The 20,849-nt window shown below is 43.5% G+C and overlaps 1 protein-coding gene across 1 annotated transcript in view; it reads right to left on the bottom strand.

The window, feature by feature from the left end:
* The window catches only part of CCDC6 (coiled-coil domain containing 6), a 107,154-nt gene that overhangs the window by 16,868 nt on the left and 69,437 nt on the right, over nt 1-20,849 (bottom strand). The window contains exons 3-5 of the mRNA XM_080822684.1: nt 20,683-20,811; nt 7,041-7,144; nt 5,042-5,202 (exon numbers count right to left, since the gene is read on the bottom strand). Of these exons, the coding sequence (XP_080678810.1) occupies nt 5,042-5,202; nt 7,041-7,144; nt 20,683-20,811 (394 nt within the window). The remainder of the gene's footprint in view (nt 1-5,041; nt 5,203-7,040; nt 7,145-20,682; nt 20,812-20,849) is intronic.

Raw genomic sequence — 20,849 nt, 5'->3', positions numbered from 1 at the left:
GGAAGAGGAAATGGCGGAGTGGTAGTGCCCGGGGCCTTCCCCGCCGCTGGAGCCGACAGGGGTGGGGGCCCAGCCAGGGGGCCCGACTCAGCCCTGGGCTCCCCTCAGGGAGACACCAGCTCTGCGGCTCCTCAGCTCCAGACACAGATGGAGCCCGTCACACCGGCCAGCACACCGCGAAGGCTGCTGCACTAGAACCCACTTGGTAAGTCAGAATTCTGTTCATGAAAATAGGAACAGACGCAGTAAACAACTTCAGGTGAGTATGTCAGGTCGAACTTCTGGTGTGTCTGTGAGACTGTTTTCCTGACCCAGGCCCAGCCTCTCTGAGGTTCCTCGGGCACCGCCCTGTGTGATAAGGACACAGCGACAATACTGGTTTCCTAGCCCAGAGCTGGTTAGTCCCAGCGTGAGACACCGGAAGCCGCGGAGCCCCCTGGATTCGCTCTACAGGAATCTGAAATGTGGGGCTGCCATCTTCATGAGGCTCTAGAATCTCCTTGTGCCAAGTTCCCTGGAGCTTTCACCAGCCCTGCCCTCCTGAGGGGACTCTGTGCCGGACTGTGGGGTACCTGCCAGCACCATTCCAGCTGAATGGTAAAACCTGTCCCCACCTCTGACAGAATATGTGAAGTCACCAAAATACTATCGATACACAATTCAGTTTCAGCCCATCTTCTTGTCCTTCCCTTTTCCTCCTTTCAGCCAATGAACCTGGGAAAAGAAAACTCTCTATCTACTTCTCTTTTCTGAAACATAGCTACGAACTCAAGAGCGGTCACAATCATGTTTAAGAGAGTCCCACAGGTTACCGCTCTGTATCATTATCCCACTCCAAACTCTTTCAAGAAGGAAGGAGGAGTGAGATTTCCACACTGATCATTTCTTTCCCACAAAGTGACCCTACTTCGACTCCTAAGTCCATCCAATTAGTTTCAGTTTTAAGCACCTCTATGAAGGTCTGGTGTTTTAGCAAATAATGACTTTTGATGGTAGGAATTCCGTGATTTCCAAGACAGCATCATTACAGAAACTATAAAAGCTCTTGAATATCCTTACTTTAGAAATTCAAATAAAAATACCAAAAACACTAAGTTATTAAACACTATTATGTGCACTAAACACTAAATCCCTCAGTTGTTTTCAATATAACCAGAAACCCTGCTGTCTAATCCAGATGCAAAAATCTCTTTAACTGAAGGCAAGCTGGGAAAATATTTACAAAGTACATGTTTGATATAAACGATTTAAATTATTTCATCCCAAATATGCAAGCCTGCAGAATTGTTCACTAGCTCTACAGGAAGCACTAGATTGGGCCCTTGGAGTATTATTGTTCTCAGAACAAGAGGGGCGGCTGCTGGAGCAAGCTGCCTTTCTTTTCCATAAATAGGAAAGCTTCAGAGAACTGAGGATTTATGAGGCTTCAAGAATAATCATTTAAGAGGAAACACTGTCTTTGTCTTTCAGATGCAACCCTTCAGCATCTGGGGATATCAGCAGGGGAATCCTTAAGCAATAATCTATACACAAGAACATCAGTCAGCAGGAGTGATGGCTGGGGGACTCTCCGGGCATCTGGGCAATTAACCCAGAAGCCAGAGGACAGAGAAGGCACCAGGCCCATCACCTCTGGGTGGGACAGACCAGCCTCAGATGCTAACACCATGGTATGCCTTGGGTGCCCTCTGCTGGCTCATCACCACACCTGACTTCAAGACTGGATTTACTCCACTGAGTCACCCTGTCACCTTCTCTCACACAGATCTCCCTAAGACTTAGGGGCCACAGCTGATGCTTCCACCATCTTCAGCCATCTTGGAACACTCAAAGACGACATCAACAGAGGGTGACTTCACAGACTCCAAACAGCTGGGTCTCCTATGATCCGAAGGTGGCCTGTACATTTTATATCCCCTTTCAAGTTTACAGTTAGAAAATGCTGGTACCCAGGCCGCACCACAAACAGATCAGAACCCTGTGGGTGAAGCCTCTCCACCGCTGTACTGAACAGTCCCCAGGGGATTCTTATGTTCACCCCGAGCTGAGACCCATAGGGAGACAAATTCAAGTTCTGATATAGCAGACGTGGAGGGTGAGGAGCCAAGTAACCAGTAGCAGCCCAGGGAGGCGGGCTACCTGACCTCAGTCACTAACTCATCTCTAAACCAATCCAGACCAGCTGTGAGCCAGCCGGGTGCCACGTGTCCCTCCTTCCATTCAGCCTTCTCTGCCCTCACAAAATCAAAATGGCACTTATGGATGCCTCTGTCCACATCGGCAGGCTCTTCAAATACCAGATATTGCCACAGGAACAAAGGGAATGAAAAATTCTTCCTCAATTTCTTCTAAAGGTTTTGTCTGGGGCACAAGAAAGAAAAATGTAAGCCGGTGGCACAAAAAGACCTTTGTCTGTCCGGCAAACCAAAAACTCAAAAAATATCCTAACATATCTATTATTTGAGAACTCGCTGATTTGTTTTCATAAAATGTATATCATGGTTCTCAACTCAAGGGTACACATCAGAATTCCTTGAATTAAAAAAACATAGAGGGCTGGTTTCTACTAGCGCGAGCCCAGAAACTATGAGGTTAGACAGAATAACGGACCCCCAAAGATGTCCACATCCTCATTCCTGAGGCCTGTGACCATGTTACCTTAGGCGGCAAAAGGGACTTTGCAAATATGATTAAGTTAAGGACCCTGAGATGGGAACTTATCCTGGATTATCTGGCTGGACAAATGTCAGGCCAGCATTTCGTACGAAGGAGGCAGGGGTCAGGGTGAAAAGGTGCACCCATGGGTGCAGGCGGGAATGCTGCTCAGGCAGGCAAGGGGCTATGAGCCAGAACACGCAGGCAGCCTCTGAACGCTGGAAAAAGCAAGGAAAGAGAGTCTCCCTTAGGGCCTTTTACAAGAAACCAGACCTGCTGACACCTTGATTTTAGCCCACCGAGACCTATTTTGGACCGCAGACCTTCAGAACTGCCTTAAACAACTAAGGTTGCAGTCATTTGTTACGGCAACAAGAGAAAATGAACTCCACTTTCTTACAGGTTCCAAGGATGATCCTGAGTCACCAACCCACCAGACGCACTACCGGACTAGAACTTGCAATGAACTTGAGAAGGAAACAGAAAGGTAACTATCACTGAAAATTTAAATGCACAGTCTCTGGACTCTGTAAGTCCACTTCTGGAGTTTATCCTGAAGGTGTTCTTGCTCAGGTGTCAGATGTGGGGACACAGATGTTCACTGTGGTTGTAGCATGACAACCAGAACGGGGCTGTTGACACGGGACTAGTTAAATAAATGACATATAGCATCCATGGGTGATGCCTTTTAAGACTCCCAGTGGGTGCCCAAAACTAAGGATGACCCCAAACCCTGAATATACTATGTATTTTCCTAAATATACACATTATGACAAAGTTTAATTTTTAAATCAGGCACAGTAAGAGGTTAACAAAGTAATAATAAAATAGGACAATTTTAACAATATAGGATACTAAAAGTTATATGAAGTGGTCTCAGTCTCTCTTGTGGGGGACCCAGGGCAGGCCACTTCACGATGGGCCACTTTGGCAGGAACAGTATTTTGAGGTAAAGCAACCCACACCCAGCAGATTCAGGAAAAGCTCTTTATTCCACCCCAACTACCTGCCTTTATCAGGAAGAGAATCACTACTACAGATTCTTCTTTATCTACAAAACTTATCCACATAATAGGGCAACCTTTGTTTTCTAAACATCTAAACCTTTGTTTTCTAAACATCTCCTCTCACCTTTCCTGCTAAGGGTCTGTCTCCCTTTGTACTGTCAGCACCCCACCCCTCTCTTTAGCTCAGGTGCCTGACTGTCCTTGGAATTTCCACGTCTGTGTGGAGTCCCCATACATATGCTATTAGATTTTATTTTCTCCTGTTAATCTATCTCATTTTAATTTGATTCGTAGTCCAGCTAGAAAAACCTTGAAGGGCAGAGAAAGGTCTTCCTCCCCAACACTCTCAAAATATCCTACCGGGCTGTACTTGCCCTCCTTGTGATGATGTGACATGATAAGATGCCTGTGTGAGGAGATGAAGTGAGGGGAATGACACAGGCATTGTGACATATCATCAGGCTTCTACTGCTCTTCTGAGGGTAAGGCAGTAGGGTCACCTGCCTCCCGACTGGGATGACACTACGGAAAGTGAAGCTGTGTGGGTAAGAAGGCACTGGCGTATCCCCAGAACCAAATACGAACCAGCCTTTTAGAAAGGGAATCAGAGAGCTCTTTACATGTACTGGCAAGGAAAAACTTGCAAGATACAGTAAGTAAAAATAGATAAATACAAAAGAGTGTGCTCACTGTGCTGCTTTTAGTATAAAGTAAGCTTATCCAGACACATACATGTATCTGGAAGAAAAGATAAAAAAGTGTCTAACCATGAGACATGGGCGGCTGGGGGTCAGGGCGAGAGGGAGAGCCCCTCCTCCCCTGCACACCCAGCTCGGCACTGTCTGTTCAAATGCCTCTGAGCAGCCTGCACACGGAAACAGGGAAGACCCCAGCAAATGCACAGTGACCTCATCAAGTGTTCAGAAATCTAGTTCCCCTGATTTCCAACTCAACAATTGGATATTTTCCCAAACAATAAGGATACATTTTTAAAGCACTTATTCTTCAAGTGCGACAAATGTTAGTGGACCCTAAAATTTAGTAGTAAGGATGATACACGCTCTGGTCTCTACCTTTGTTCCCCGAAAGTAGATTTGTGAACACAGAAAGAAGCATAAAAATAGTCCCCGATTCTGGACCCTCCCACAATTATTTGACTTTCTAGAAGTACTCTAAACCATTTGCCTGTCCTACTGTAATATTTTCAAAAATAATCCATTCCAGGATAGGAAGGTTTCTATACGCATGTATTGGTAACGGACTACAGGATGGATCTGATCTATGCAAATCCAACGGTCAATACTGGTAAAAGCCTGTGCTTGGTAACTGGGTTGCCTGTGCACACAGAAGACTGGGGAGAGAAACCAGGGGCTACGTACGCTGTAACTGAGCGGCTCTCAGCTGCTTCTTCAGCCTTTCCACTTCATTCTTTAAAAACCTGATGTGGCGCATCATGTTTTCTGGAGAGTCTATCTCCATGGAGATGTCTCTAGGCGACGGGGGAGCAGAGACCGGCTGGTCTAATTTCTCCTGCAGGATTCTTCCGTGAAAAGAAAAATTCCAACAATGAAAAACAGTTTGCCTTAAAAGACAAAACATACTAGCTGGAGGGTTTGTTTTCACGGCAAGCTCCTGTGAGTCACCAGAATTCACAGGGTTGACAGACTCAGGCTCTGCCCATTTTATACCCACTTCGGGTCTCCCTTACCTAGTATCCAGGTCAAGGTCAAAGGGCAGAGCTGAAGGATCCACCCTCCTTTTTCTCTTTTAAACGATCGCCGGTAATTAAGCATTAGTGAAAAAGTCGTCAGCATTTGCTTCTGATTATTACGCCCAGCATACAGCAGGCACTCAGAATTATCTGCTGACTCAATGCATCACATCGGCTTGTGGGAACAGAAATACTAAAGAAATTTCACTCTCAACGCTTTCTGGTAAATGCTTCTGAACTCCGTCCTAGGGTCCCCTTGGAAGGAGACACCACACAGACTCCACTTCTAAAATTCCCTCCTAAAAACCAGTCCTAAGAGTGGAGCGAACTGGGCTGAAGGCTCTTTGCTTCTATTCAGAGCACAGGTGAAAAGATAAAAGAACAAAACCAAGCCACAATCATTGGGTTAATAATTGGTGGTCCCACCTTCTCTAGCAATTATCACTAGTTTGAGGCACAAGGAATGTCAATATTCAACAGCTTTTCACTGACCAAATGATACATCATATTGTTTAACACAATCCTTTGGCACTTACACATATAAAACCTCCAACTGTGTTCTGTAAAGGAAGAGAGATTGGCAATGGGCCTCTAGGCTCCCCTTTCATAAGCTGCTAGGCTCTTGGTTTGGTTTGGCTTTTAACTTTTACCTTTAAGTTTGCCCAACTGCAAACTGTGAATTACCTTCAGGCCTGCCCTTGTTGAGAAAACTGGCATGTTAAACATTGTAATGGTCCTGCATTTACTGTATTAAATACCCTTTCATAATTTGATTTATTAGCACCGCTGCAATAATGCAAAACACACCCGACTCAACAACAGCTTGAATATTTCCCTAGAGATACAGCTCTAATTTTCACTTCTCTTAAAGCCTGTGATAGGACTGTATTTTGCAAATTTAGAGATGAACTCAAAATAACTTACGGATGTTCATCCAAACCAAATACTTAGGGCAAAAGGACTCTGGTTAGCAAACAACAGATCCTAGTGAAGTAGATTAAGGAACATTTTTAAAACTCCCTTTCTACACCCCCCCACGCATCCCACATACAGAACACCCTGCCATTCTTCAAGTCCTGCTCCATCACCCAACGGATGCAGCACTTAAAAATTAGGACACGAAGGGGTTCAAGAGACATCTGCTGTTGAATGACATGTCACACCCATGTACACACATTTAGCACAACGATTCCTAACCTTAACTATGTACAAGTATTTACAGTAAGTCTTCACGCCAATAGATAATAATTTTCCTATTAAAATTCTCAGCCTTCCTGTTGAAGTACATTCTAGAGATGTGTAATAATTAGCCGTACACCATACACAACCGAAGCACTTGAGAAAACGGGGGAAGCCAGTTCAATAACGTAAGATGCTGAAATTACAACGATCTTTCCTGAACAATTTAAAGAGGAACCAATAGCACCTTGACTAATGTCTTCATGGACTTTGTCCCAAATGAAAGGAAATTTTACTGGGACTAGAAGAGAGAAAGATGCAACATGAGAAGAGTTCAGGAGGCTTTCAACATTTTTTTTGGTTTGGCAAATTAAAACAATGTGCATCACTCAGGGAATTAAAACTCCCCTTTCTCATCCATCAACCACACCCAGAGCAGCGCTCTCGCCGTGCACACGCCCCACACTGAACAGCAACACTAAACAAACCGCTTTTCAGCTTCAAGTTTGTCCATCCTTTTCCAGAGACGATTAACTAGCGCTTCTTGTTCTTGTTCCAAAGTATTTTCAAGGTCAATCTTCTCTCGTCTCAACTAAAGGAAGGAAAAAAGTTTTACTGAGAATAGTAAGCCATTTAAACTTTTGTTAATGAGATTTTTTTATTGGACCACGAGGACCCCCTTACTTGGAGAAAACTGCAAAGAAATGGCCAACTTCCTGGCACAGTCACATCAAGTGCATCTAGTTCTTAACCTTTAGTTGAGAGAACCGAGACAGGTTCATTCTCTGCTGTCTGGTACACGAGTCACACCGCTTGTTTCAGCATTCATTCAAGGCGCAGGGAACGTCTTCCTCAGAGATGGCTGAGAGAGCTCAGCTTACTACCCTTACCAGGACTTCTCCGGGTTTGTCCCCTGACCCCAGTGCTGCATGTAGTTCAGGACTAAACCAGAAAGATTATATTACCATTTATATAAAGAGCTCAACACCTGAAGACAATTCTTTATACTGATTAATGGCTACACAATGCCAGTTACCTCTGAGGAGGTAGGGAAGAGAGGTCTGATTTGGGGGAAAGTATGCAGCGGCAAGGAAGCCCCAAAATGCACTCTACTTCATGAAAAGAGCACACGTGGGAAAACTCATTTACTCCATCAACACTGGGCAATATGAAAATACTATGAACGATGCCAGTCACTGGCTAATAAGGGTGTATCAGGGAATCAAAGTCAGAATTTTCGGTCTTCATGACAGTTATATTTTAGTGGGGTCAAGAGAGTAAATGAAATAAGATTTTATACTTTGGTGGAGAGTAAAAGAGCTACAAAGAAAAAGAGGGCTGGCAGGAAGGATAAAAAGTGCAATGATCCATTTCACAGCAATGTGCAGAGGGAGTATGTTATATCATTCTTTGTATTTCTCTATCTGTTTGAGATATTAAATAATTTTAACAATTTTTTTTTTAAGGAAAGAAAGGTTATGGTACTGCCCCTATACTGTCTCTTAGAATAGCAACTCACCTTTTCAATCACTGAGTCAACAAATTATTTTTGATTGCACAGCTACAAAGATTGCCTTAGCAGGTCACAGAGGCAAGCTCCTCACTGATCAAAGATCCCTGTACAGGGCCACCTGGGTGGCTCAGTCAGTTAAGCGGCCATCTCTTGATTTCTGCTCAGGTCTTGATCTCAGGGTCCTTGGATCAAGCCCTACATTGAGCTCCCTGCTTGGCAGGGAGTCTGCTTGTCTCCCTCTCCATCTGCCACACCCCCTGCTTTCTTCTTCTCTAAGATAAATAAATCAATCTTAAAGAGAAAAAAAAAAATCCCTGCATATACAGTTAAGATGAGACCAGCACTATGTATAAACTGCAGTCTTTTAAAGCAACCAAAGCAGACCTTATTATCAGTGAATAAGCCAAGGTCACATCGCATGGTCAAATGAAAACACAGCCTGGAACCGCATGCGCCAGCAGGTAGGGGGGCGGGGCGGGGGGAGAGGAACAAGCGGATGCCACACTGACTGCAGAGCCCAACTTGGGGCTGGAGCTGGACACTCAACCGAGCCACACAGGCACTCGGAACCCAAGTCCCTTCTGACTGCTTATTCTGCGAGCACCCAGCCCAATGGGTATCACCGAATTGTGTAATATTCATTTAAAAGCCTGCCTTATAATTAAATCAGTCCAAAGGCCTGCCAAATTCTTCTCTTCTCTTCAGTAGCTCTCCTTCCCGTTGCAAGTTAATGAACGTCAGACCAGGAGTTCTTATTATGTTCCCAAAATAAATACAGAAACTTCAGTAGATAAACTTAAGTGCATAAAGCCTAGCTGGTTCACGCAACTTCACAGCCTTCCTAGCTCTATCGTCTCACTGGGCAGATACTAACCCATCATTGAAAAAGCCAAAGGTGGGGGGTGGCTGAGGGATGGCTCCCAGCACCACCACACTTCTTTCTCCCTGTAGCGTTTTCCCATTTAAAGAGAACTGGGACACTGGGGTGGGGGTAGAGGTGTGGGAAAGAAATGGTTGGCCAAAAAACCTGGTGAGAACTTCAGCCTCACTGCTGTGCTTAACTACAGAATTTGGAACGTCTTAATGGATTTTTTTCCATCTACATTGAAAAGTTTTACTCTAACCATGTTATCATGGGAATCATGTATCACATGCACAATTTTTTCCCCAAGGATTTACTTTTTAAATTTTTTTAAAAGATTTTATTTATTTATTTGACAGAGAGAGAGATCCCAAGTAGGCAGAGAGGCAAGCAGAGGTTGGATGGTGCAGGGAGCAGGCCCCCTGCTGAACAGAGAGCCCGATGAGGGGCTTGATCCCAGGACCCTGAGACCATGACCAGAGCCGAAGGCAGAGGCTTAACCCACTGAGCCACCCAGGTGCCCCTCAAAGTTTTATTTGAGAGTGTGTATGAGCTGGGGGGAGGGGATGGTTTGCACAGAGGCGGGGGGGGGGGAGAGAGAGAGAGAGAGAGAGAGAGAGAATCCTCAAGCAGACTCCCAGCTGAGTGCAGAGCCCGATGCAGGGCTCAATCCCAGGACCCTGACATCATGACCTGAGCCAAAATCAAAAGCTGGACATTTAAGTGACTGACCCACCCAGATGTCCCACTTCTACTGGAGAATATATTCTGAACCCCAAACCTCTGGCTTAAAAAACAAATTTTGAAGGCAGCCCCTTACAACTAATCCAAGATAATAAAAGAGAGGGAAAAGCCCATGAAATAAGGGCTACCATAAAAACAGAACAAAGACACAAAGTTTGTTACAACACACAGTAGAGGGCACTTAGATGGTGATGATGTAAGAACAGGACCCAATGTTTAAAAAAGAAATCAAAGTCCTCTAACACCCACATTAACCAAACTCTAAGTTGGCTAGATTTTTTTTTTCCCTAAGAGAAAGACATAAATTCCAAGAAAACAAGTAGCTGCTGGGGATTAACATGACAATCCCCCAAAACCTTCCAGGTCAGGTAGTATCTGAAGGCTATCAATAGTTTAGCCCAATTTCCTATCAATTTGTTGTGTAACACTATTAGATGTTCAAAGTGGTTAACCTGGAGATACAGAATACCTGGGAAAGTAAAAGCACCGTATTTTTTTTTTTTTTTTAAGATTTTATCCATTTACTTGACAGACAGAGATCACAAGTAGGCAGAGAGGCAGGCAGAGAGGAGGAAGCAGGCTCCCCGCTGAGCAGAGCGCCTGATGGGGGGCTCGATCCCAGGACCCTGGGATCGTGTGTGACCTGAGCCGAAGGCAGAGGCCCACTGAGCAGCTCAGGCACCCAAAAGCACCGTATTTTAAAAATGACTAAATTACAGACAGAAAAATGAACATTTTTGCAATGGTTGAATGTATCCCCCCAAAATTCCTATGTTGAAGCCCTAACCCCCAGTGTGATGCTATATAGAGGTGGGGCCTTTGGGAGGTACTTAGGTTTAGGTGAAGTCATGAGGTCGGGGGCCCCCATGGTGACGGGATCTGTGTCCTAAGAGTCAAGAGAGACCTTGCAGCTTGCTCTCCCCACATGAGGACACAAGAAGAAGTAGGCAGTCTGCAACCTGGAAGACAGTCCTCATCAGAACTCCACGACGCCACCGCACACGGGGATCTTAGAATTCCAACCTCCAGAGCCATGAGAAATGAGAAATAAATTTCTGTTGTTTATTAGCCAGTCTTTGTTGTTGCAGAAGCCCAAATGGAAGACGATATTTTTTGTTTTTACTACAAAAGTAGAGCCAATAAAAGATCTTAACCTCCTTCCAGCCTACTTTGCGAATATATCAAGGTTTTCCATATCCACGGGAAAGAACAGGATTCATGGAGGGGGGCGGGGGTGTCTGAAAACATATCACGAGCAACTGACATGAAAAGAGACGAGTACAAGGCACCATGGTCCTTGCTCTGTGGCAAAGCCTTACTCACCAATTAAAGCAGCAGACACAGAGCTGGTCAAAAGCTGATGCTTCTGCCGGTATCTGTCCAGGCAGGCAGTGGAATTTTGCTCAGCCCTAACAATTCCCCTCCTAGGCTGGAAGACATCTGACCTCTGCCTTCTAAAACAAGTTGTTTTTTTTTTTGTTTTGTTTTTTTTTTTTAAAGAAATCCAACAGCCAATTTGTATCACAGATGAGTTAAGACAGGTGTTCATAGGCCACAGAGCCCCTGAGGTACCTATCTGATTAACCAAGCTGCAGCTGGTTTCAAAATTAAAACCAAGTTCTAGGTCATCACCACTGCTCGTGCAATACTAAGCACAGAAGGAGCCGGCAGAGGTCTGTCAGTGAAGAGCGAGAGGAAAGGAGAGGAAGGATGCTCCCCTTCAAGTCCAGAAAGTCAACAATTCAGGTGAAAAACTCATCTGCGTACATCAGAAATATACTGATAGAAGGGGGAAAAAAGGAAAAAGATTTTAAAAAAAAAAAACCATAAAAGAACTATATAGCAAGATAATTAGGGTTGGCTCTGGAGTGAATGGAATACTGGTGATAATTTCTCTTCCTGCCTTCTCCTGCCCCCGCCCAATTTTGTAATGAACATTTACTATTTTTGTAACAAAATATTTAAAGACATCTAATCTTAAAAACTGACAATTTCCGGGGTGCCTGGGTAGCTTAGTTGGTTAAGGGTCCTGGGATTGAGCCCCGCATCGGGCTCCCTGCTCAGCGGGGAGCCTGCTTCTCCCTGTGCCACTCCCCCTGCTTGTGTTCCCTCCCTCACTGTCTGTCTGTCTCTCTCTCTGTGTCAAAGAAATAAAATCTTTTAAAAATAAAAAAGCTGACAATTTCCAATACAATTTAACAGTACATCCATTAATTTAGGATGTTAATTTACATGCACAAAATCCTGAATAAGCCAATAAACTCTCAGAGGATAAAATGTTAGCTATTTGAAATATTCTGAGAATTTTCCAAATAACCCAGAGTCAACCTGCTTTACCACAGTTTCCAAATACTTTTTCTCAAAGACTGTCTTCCTATAAAACTTCAGGATAATATTAATATCCCGTCAATATTAACATGTGAAAATGACATTATTTCATTATTTACCAGTTCAATAAATTTTAGTTTTGTTCAGTGATATTGAGAAACGAAGGTCTCTTATGAAAAAAACATATAATAATTACTCAGATTTCTATGGTTTGTGGACTCAAGTATTCATCACTTAACATCGGCATAATAGCATATAAACCTGCATAGTGGGTTCCTAATTTGAGAAGACTTTTACCATTTCAGTAATGGTAAAAGTCCACACTTTTGAGTCCACACTCATCAGTGGATGAGTTTTTTCTTTATCTTTATCTTTTTTCTTTATCTTTTTCTTTTCTTTATAGTGTGGATGAGTCCACACTCATCAGTGGAACTGGGTGTACGTCTTTTTGCTACATCGAGAGTGCTGTGGAGAAGTCCATGGGAAAGAGGTCCCCTCAAAGCCATGTTAGAAATACGGTATCACATCAGTGGCTATCACCAGTCCATTACCTAAAATGAGCTTAAGAAAATAACACGAGGAAAACTTTTCTTGATATGCTTTCTCCAAAATGGAAGTTTCTGTGATCAATCATTACTGCCTCCATCCCACTGCCTTACACAGAGATGTTGGACTTACTTAGCCATGCACGCTAAGCTAAGAAGAATGCCCTTAAGTCACAAACTAAATTATTGTTCTGGTCATAAACAAAAAGATTTCATGCATTTCAAAAATCACAAAGTCTGAGTACAGCATCTCTGGATTTTACTGCCCTTACTGTAGCATACCAATGGCCTTCAATTTAACAGGCAAAGTCTCGACCAGAAACACACCCTGTTGGGATGTGATGAGGTGCCTCTCTTGTTACACAGGGAACACGTTTTGAATCTTCCCCCTGCCACTGTGTAACATCTGTACCAACCTTTCCACACAGCAAATGTTAACCCGATGCTTCAAAATAAAGTCTGACGGGGCGCCTGGGTGGCCCAGTGGGTTAAAGCCTCTGCCTTCAGCTCAGGTCATGATCCCGGGGTCCTGGGATCAAGCCCCACATCAGGCTCTCTGCTCAGCGGGGAGTCTGCTTCCCCCTCTCTCTCTGCTTGCCTACTTGTAATCTCTCTGTCAAATAAATAAAATCTTTAAAAAAAAAAACACAAAACAAAATAAAGTCTGACAAGATGGAAGACAGTGAGTTTTTCTATTTAATTGAAATGAGATCTAGCAAAGGAATTCTAAGGGATTGTTTCCCCGCAAGCTATAGACAGACTGACTTATGTGTGTCCCAGATGGAGCTCAGAGTATACTTTCCCAGGTCTGGAGTGGGGCCCTCTCTCAGCTGCTTCATTACATCCCAACAGCTTACAGATTACAAAACAAATCCGCCGAAAAGATAGCCCACTAAAGCTTGCTCGGAGCACTGAGGATGTCCCCTAGCTTACCTTCTTCCCAGGCACAAGATCCAGCTCATGTTTCAGCTCTGCTTTGAGGCGTTTTCCTACCTGTCTCCAGTAAGCAGTTGGTAAAATGCTTGTACCCAAGCTTCTCAAGCGACCTAAACATCCTCAAGGATTTGCTACAATCAAATTGCCACAAGCGGACTTCAGGAATTACTCTGATTATTATTCTGGCTGTGCCCGGATGCAGCTTGCCTACATGTGCAGGCACAGGTTACGATGTTTTATTTAAAACAAATTAAAGCAGGCAGCAAATTATAATACCGTGTTGTTTCTTGGTTTTGTATGTGTGTGTGTCTGTGTGTGTGTTTTAAAGGTAAGAGGAAAAGTGGGAAAGATAAAGAAAAATATGAATAGCAGTTGTGGGGGGGGTGGACTGTAGTCTAGGTAATTTTTTTTTTCATATCTGTACTTCTATGTTTTCCAAGTTTTCTTGAAAAAGCAATGGATTCCTTTTCTAATTCAAACTTCTAATTAAAAATTTCTAGGATTTCCATAATTTGACATTAGCATTTGAAATCAAGTTTCAAGGCATGCAGTGGTCACTAAATTTCATGTCCTTAATGGAAGTGAACCCTCTAGTCACAGCATCTTTCTTTGGGGCAAAACAGCACACAGAAGCTGGCAGGGACACCCAGAGCCACTGCAGCAGGGTCCTCATGGCCAGACCCTGCAAGGGCTGCGGGCGGCAGAACGGAAGTATAACAAAACTGGCAGGGCCACACTCCCTGTGAACCTAAAAAATACCTTGTTCCACAGCAATTAAAAAGACCAACCAAAGATGCAAAACTGGTTTGTATCTTGAATGAATCACCGTGTTCACAAGGAAGGCAGAAAGGCCATCCTGTAAGAACAACTGTTCTAAGAATTGGAAACCTAAAACCTTCTTTTCTTAATAGCACTTCAAATATACTGTGTTTCCTTGTTTCAACTAAAAAAAAAAAAAAAAAGAACAAAATTAAATCTTATAAGGCTTGAAGAGTGTCACTCTAACCCCAGCCCTGTGATTTACTGCAGTCACAGAGGGTGATTGACGACCCTGGGGTAAGTGAGTGTCACCTCTGCAGTGCTCCTGACACTGCGGTCTTGTCAGGCCTCTGTAGTCACCTGACATTGCCACGTGGCTGAAGTTAAGTCCCCAGCACCGATCAACACGGAGGCCTACACTAGACAAAAAGCTGCCTGGAAAGACACGCTTACGCCCTCAAAGACACCATGGAGGCAGACCACCTCGACACTTCTTCCTTGTCCAGGAACAAAGTGGAGGGGTTCAACTTCATATCCTCTTCACCAGCTCTGTTCTGTTTCCAGCATCTCTGCTCCACGCAGGCCCTGCACCCACTTTTTACTGCATGCCTTCTCTCCCACTTACCTCCTCCCACCTCCCTGCTCCCCTGCAACAAGGCTGGACTTAGATCTATCCAACCATGTGTGTCAATTAACAAATAATTAAACCAGGTGCCAAGGAGCTTCAGGGCATCTCCTGCGGTTGGGGGCGGGGGCAGGGGGGAGGACATGCTGCTGCAGGGGCGTCACCGCTCTCCTCCCCCACAGCCATACACACAGCATCCCTCCTCGCCGTCCACAGATCCACTGGCCTTGCCAGACCAGGAGACCAGCCTTCATGAGGCCAGATACCTAACATCATCTTTCTTAGCAGAGTCTGTGCAGACAGCAGGCACACGAACTGAGTGAATTCAGGCTCTGTGCCATACAAATGGGCTAACTGCGCATGGGCACAAGAGAAAGCCAGAGGGGCTGGGTCACACAGGACATGTGAACACATACTGGTTCGTCAACTGAACAGAACAGGTCAAGGAAGGTGGTGAGACATCTGAGGTTCAGATAACACGCATGCTCATTTTCCTGGAAAACGGGCAGGGCAAAGTACCATAGAAATTAGATGGAAACTTCCGTTATTAACAGCAACAGCTAGTTTTTGGAGAGCTTACTAGATGTGAGTCACCGGGACTTGGTGGCTAGGTCAACATTGTGCCTTTCCTCTTTTAACTTACTAGAAAATATATAGGGAAGAAACACTTTAATTGTTTGCTAATTGCTGTTTGTGTAGCAAGTGTTAGGGGCGCAGTACTGATCGTTCTGTGAACACGGGGCAGCCCGCCCCTGCCTGCCTGGAGAGACGGACCCAGGCAGATCTGGGGGCAAGCGAGTGTGGCACACAGCACAGCATGGTTTTCCAACTGCAGGTCGTGAACCAATACTGGAGTGTGAAATGAGTCCACTGTGACCTACATTTTGCTAAAAATGAAACAGAATTCAATAGAAAAATCAGTGCAAAGCACAAGAAATGCTGTTTTAGGAAACTTGTCTCTGTCACATACCATGGTAACAAACACTGTAGTGTCCGGGGTCGCCATGTTAACTTCTCTCTTGTCCACACTGGAACAATCTGGGTGGAGGGATGAGAGAGCTTCGCCATGGTGGAGTGTGAGGAGAGGCAGGATTCAAGAGTAATCCTCTCAACAAAGCGATGAATGTAGGTATTCAGGTCTGTTTCACAAAAGAGCTCAAACCGCAGGCTGATACCATATGGGTTCTTCAGACGGAAGGAAGATTGGGACCCAAGAAAGTTTTCCTATGCTAGGTGGGCTAAGATATTGTCATTTGTAAATGGATGCTAATGAATGAAATTACCATTCAATTCCGAATCCAACTTTAGACAAGAGTGTCTCTACTTTTGGGATTCAGGGTTATCTCAGATAAAAGAAGACTCCTCACATTCTAGAAATTACAGCTAGAGGAGAACAGAGAAAGGGCGTCTGGTACGTGGCAGATGAGCCTGTTCGTAACACGAATGTTAGCTGAATTACGGGACTAATTCATTCCACTTTTCCTGTTTTACTTCCTAACAATGGTTAAGTACCCAGTCCACCTGCTAACAGCCACTGTCTCCTCCTTTTCCACAGTTTTCTATGCCAAGTGCACAGAGGGCTCGCCATAGCTGCTGACTTGAACTTCACTTAATAAATAAGCTAGTGCTGCCTGTCTTTTAATGCTAGTTCTCCTTCTCCAGAGAAGAAAAATCCTTCCTGGTTGGGAGAAAACATTCAAGGTCAAGATTTCCTGACACTAAGAGAATATTCCAAGTTCTAAATGTTCTTACTGTCACCTAAGAAAATGTGAATACCAATTAAGAGACTAACCATAACCATGTTTGAACAAAAATTTTCAAATAAGGCTTTTGCAGGCAGTGACCACCAGTTCAAAAAAAAGCCTATAACAACACTGAAGTTATGTTGATTAGACTAATCCTAGTCTACAGTGAGGGCCTCCTGGCACGTGAGCTGCAAATGACATATATCCTGATAAGGGAAATATATCTAGAACATATAAGGAATTCTTACAATTCAATAATAAGATGATCTTGAATGGACATTTTTACAAAAGATACAAAAATGGCCAAGTAGCACCTAAAAGATTCACAAAATCATCAGCCATCAGGGAAATAAAAAACCACAATGAGATACCACTACACATTGACCAAGATGGCTTTAATCAACATGGTACGACCACCTTGAAAAAACAGTCCAGGGGTGCCTGGGTGGCTTAGTCAGTTGAGTGACTCATGATTTCAGCTCAGGTCATGGTCTTAGGGTCTTGAGACTGAGGCCCACAGTGGGCTCCGCATTCAGCATAGAGTCTGCTTCTCTCCCTCTTCTTCTGCCCCTCCCCCCCACCCCAGCTCACAGGCTCTCTCTCTCTCTCTAAAATAAATAAATAAATATTTAAAGAAAGAAAAAGATAAACAGTCTAGCAATTCCCCCCAAAAGGCAGACATGGAGTTGCCATGTAACCCAGCATATGTCTTCCTAGATATGTACCCAAGAAAAATGAAAACACAAATCCACACGAAAAACTGTTCATGAAGGGGACCGCGTGGCTCAGCTGGTTTCAGCTCCAGTCATGACCTGAGGGTCATGAGATCAAGGCCCATAGCGGGCTCTGCACTCAGCAAGGAGTCTGCTCGAGATTCTCTCCTGGTCTGTCCCTCTCCCCCTGCCCCACACTCCTGCTCTCTCAAGTGCATTCTCTCTCTAAAATAAATAAAATCTTAAAAAAAAAAAAAAAAGTACAGGGATATTCACGGCAGCATTATTCATAATAAGAAAAAAGGTTGAAACAACCCAAATGTCCACCAAATGATGAATGGATATATGAAATATGACATAGCCACGCAGTGAAACGTTATTCAGTCAGGAAAAGGGGTCAAGTATTGATACAGGCTACAGATGGATAAAAGCCTTATACTAAGTGAAAGGAGCCACTCACAAAAGAGGACACACCGTATGATTCCATTTTTCCTTCCATTCAGAATGGGCTAATACAGAGACAGGAAGTAGAGTAGTGGCTGCTTCAGGGGAATGGGAAATGCAGAGTGATAGCAGAAGGGCACAGGGTTTCTTTCTGAGCTGATGAAAATGCTCTGAAATTGATCATGGTTACGATTACACAACTCTGAATAGACTAAAAACCAATAAAGTGTACATTTTAAATGGAGGATTTTTATAGTATGTCAATTTCTCTCAATAAAGCTGCTACCATCACCATCACTGCTGAAAAGAAAGTGACCTAGGATATTAAGCAGAAGAACCAGATTCACATCCAGTTCCTCTGGAATCCAGTGCCCAGGCTCTGAACACTACATTGTATCTCCTTCCAAAACACAAGTGACCACTTTCCAGTTACTTGGTCAAATCTACATTTAAACGCTTCCAACAGAGCAGTGGTAGACCATAAGACACATGGGATAACTGCCTTCAAATAGCTTAAAAAAAAATACGTTTAAAAAATACGTTTATTGTCAGATAGATGAGCAAAGGCATGTACCACAGACAAATCATTGTAATATGCAATGTAGTACATGCCTTTGCTCCTGATAATGATCTACAGTAGAGGATATATTCTGTAACACAAACTGTGACCTACAGTATATCATATGGAGGATAATCACCAAGAGAGGATCAGATCACATTCATGGAAGAACAGAAGACATTTATTTATTCCTGCTGGAGGGAAAAAAACCATTCCCCCAAAGCACTAAAGTTATTTATAGCTAAACAAAATACAGAACAAGATCCCCAACATTTAATCATCCCAGACATACCCAAAACAAAGGGGGGAAGTTTCATGATGATGTTAAATTTCTCCATCTTAATTAAAATAGGACCTTGGTATTCCAGATCTGAGGTTTATTTCCAGGACAGGGCTTTGCAGTACATGTACTCCATTGTGGAACACCATTTCTTTATTACTGAGGTCTGAAATAACCCTGAAAGTGCACCGTGTCATTAACTTGGTGAGAACATATGCCTTGGACATCATTTTTACAGGGTTTCAGTTACAAAAGTCCCCAGAGAGTCTTAAGACAGTGCAGCAATCCATTCTCTCTCCCCCATGGACTCTAAGATCAGACGCCAGGCCACTACCTCCACCTTGTGGCCACAGCTAAACCCTGAGGGTCACAGCCCCAGTCCCAAAGTCTCCTCAGCTTCGAAACAAATGCAAGAGAGAAGCTGTTCCAATTCCTGACAGCCACCACCATGAAGGCTGTGACCAAGTAAAGCTCTCACAACACCCACCCCTGTGAGAACATCACTTGGTCACGTGGTCAGCTCTTGATTAATAAGTTCCAATAACAAGTATTTGGTGTGTCAGGGACTTAAACAAGAATCGTCAACGTTTTCACTTGAAGGAACTTGTTACTGCCTATCTTAGGAATTAAAGAGGTGAACTTTGGAATAAAATGTTTTTAAACTGTGTGTGGTAGGCGTTTTCTAAATTGAGATATTACATCTGAATTCTGAAGACAAATGTTAAGTCTACATTACTCTGGATATGTATAAAATAACCAACCTTTGCAAACAGAACTTTTTTTTCCCCTTTCCCTGGAAGGGATAGAGAAATGTTTTTAGGACCATTATTCACAGTCTTAGAAAACACAGTGACATTCCTCCCTTTGATACAGGGAGATTCAAGAATAACACAGAAAACAGATGTCAGTTAGAGTAAAACTGACTTCCTCTCAAAGCTGACATTCCCGTCACCATTTCATTCTCAGGGACGATAATAAAACTAGAGCGGCCCTGGGGGTGATTTCAGAACCAGTCAGCATGAACTGAGACACACAGAAAGACCCTAAAGTTGGGATAAATCTGGTAACTCTGCATGAACGGCTAAGCCAAACCATCGAATTAGCAATCAGGGTTGAAATTACAAACAACTAGAAGATTTTCATCAATAACACTGACACTGAATTTTACACAGAAACCAGATCACAGTACACTATGGTCAGCCTCTTATAATTTCTCTAAGGGAAAGTAAAATCTCAGGACATCAGATTGGGGGAAAAGCATCAGGGAGCACCGAGGCTAGATAACAAGTACTTTTATCTGACATGCCAACTTGGATGGGCTGATAGTGGCTGTCCACTGTTCCGTGTATCGAAGAGCACAAAGACCGGACTAGACTCCCCAGGCAAGGTCCATGTTCTAATACCAATGTCTGCCAAGGGCAATGGACGAAGGGACTATACACAATTACTTTCCACCTTTTGTACCTGTTTAAGTTTGCCATTCCTGATTTTAGTTTTTCCCTCTCTGCTTACAAATGGAAAACCTGGGCCCAGAAAAGTGAGTGAAGTCAATGCAAGGTCATACAACTAGTTAGTGGTTGAACCAGGATAAACAACCGAGTCTATCAACAAATCGAGCTGGGAAAAGATAGGGTTCAAATAATACTGTTAATGATTGCTAATAATATTGCTACTAATTCAGAGAAGAAAAATGCTGTTTGTGCTGAAGAACCCCTAAAAGAAAAGTTTTAGTTCCACAGCCACACTGTCTCAAGAACTTTCACAGAAACTATCCTGTGGTTAAAAACACATTGTTCCCCCTCAGTAAAAGGAACCTAACATTTCCTGCCTATAAATCAGTACATCAAAACATATCTCCAGAAACTTTATTAATTGTGGTTTAAAAAATGAGAAAGTGTGTGAGAGAGAGAGCAGGTGCTATGCAGCTCTGTCAATGCTTACTTCAGAAATGAAGTCTCCACTCTGGGAAGAAACAGCTGAAAAATACTTTTCACTTACATTCCTTAGGGTATCTGAAGGCCTGAAAGAACAAGCTGATAACAGGGGAAAAAGTTATATGGAGAGAACTGTATCTTACCTGTTCTAATGTAAGCTGCTTAGAAATGGTATCATTCTCCAGTTTTTTAATTTTCTTCATCAGTTTGTTGACCTGGAATTCCTGCTCCTGTTCAAGATGCTGTTCTAGTTCAGCTTTCTCATGTTGCAACTAGAAAATGGGAAAAACAGACGTGAAAATCAAGACAC

Source organism: Martes martes, assembly GCF_963455335.1.
Source record: "Martes martes genome assembly, chromosome: 14".
Classification (NCBI taxonomy): Eukaryota; Metazoa; Chordata; class Mammalia; order Carnivora; family Mustelidae; genus Martes; species Martes martes.
The sequence above is the reverse complement of the archived record's forward strand: the minus strand, read 5'-3'. Positions and strand labels throughout refer to the sequence as shown.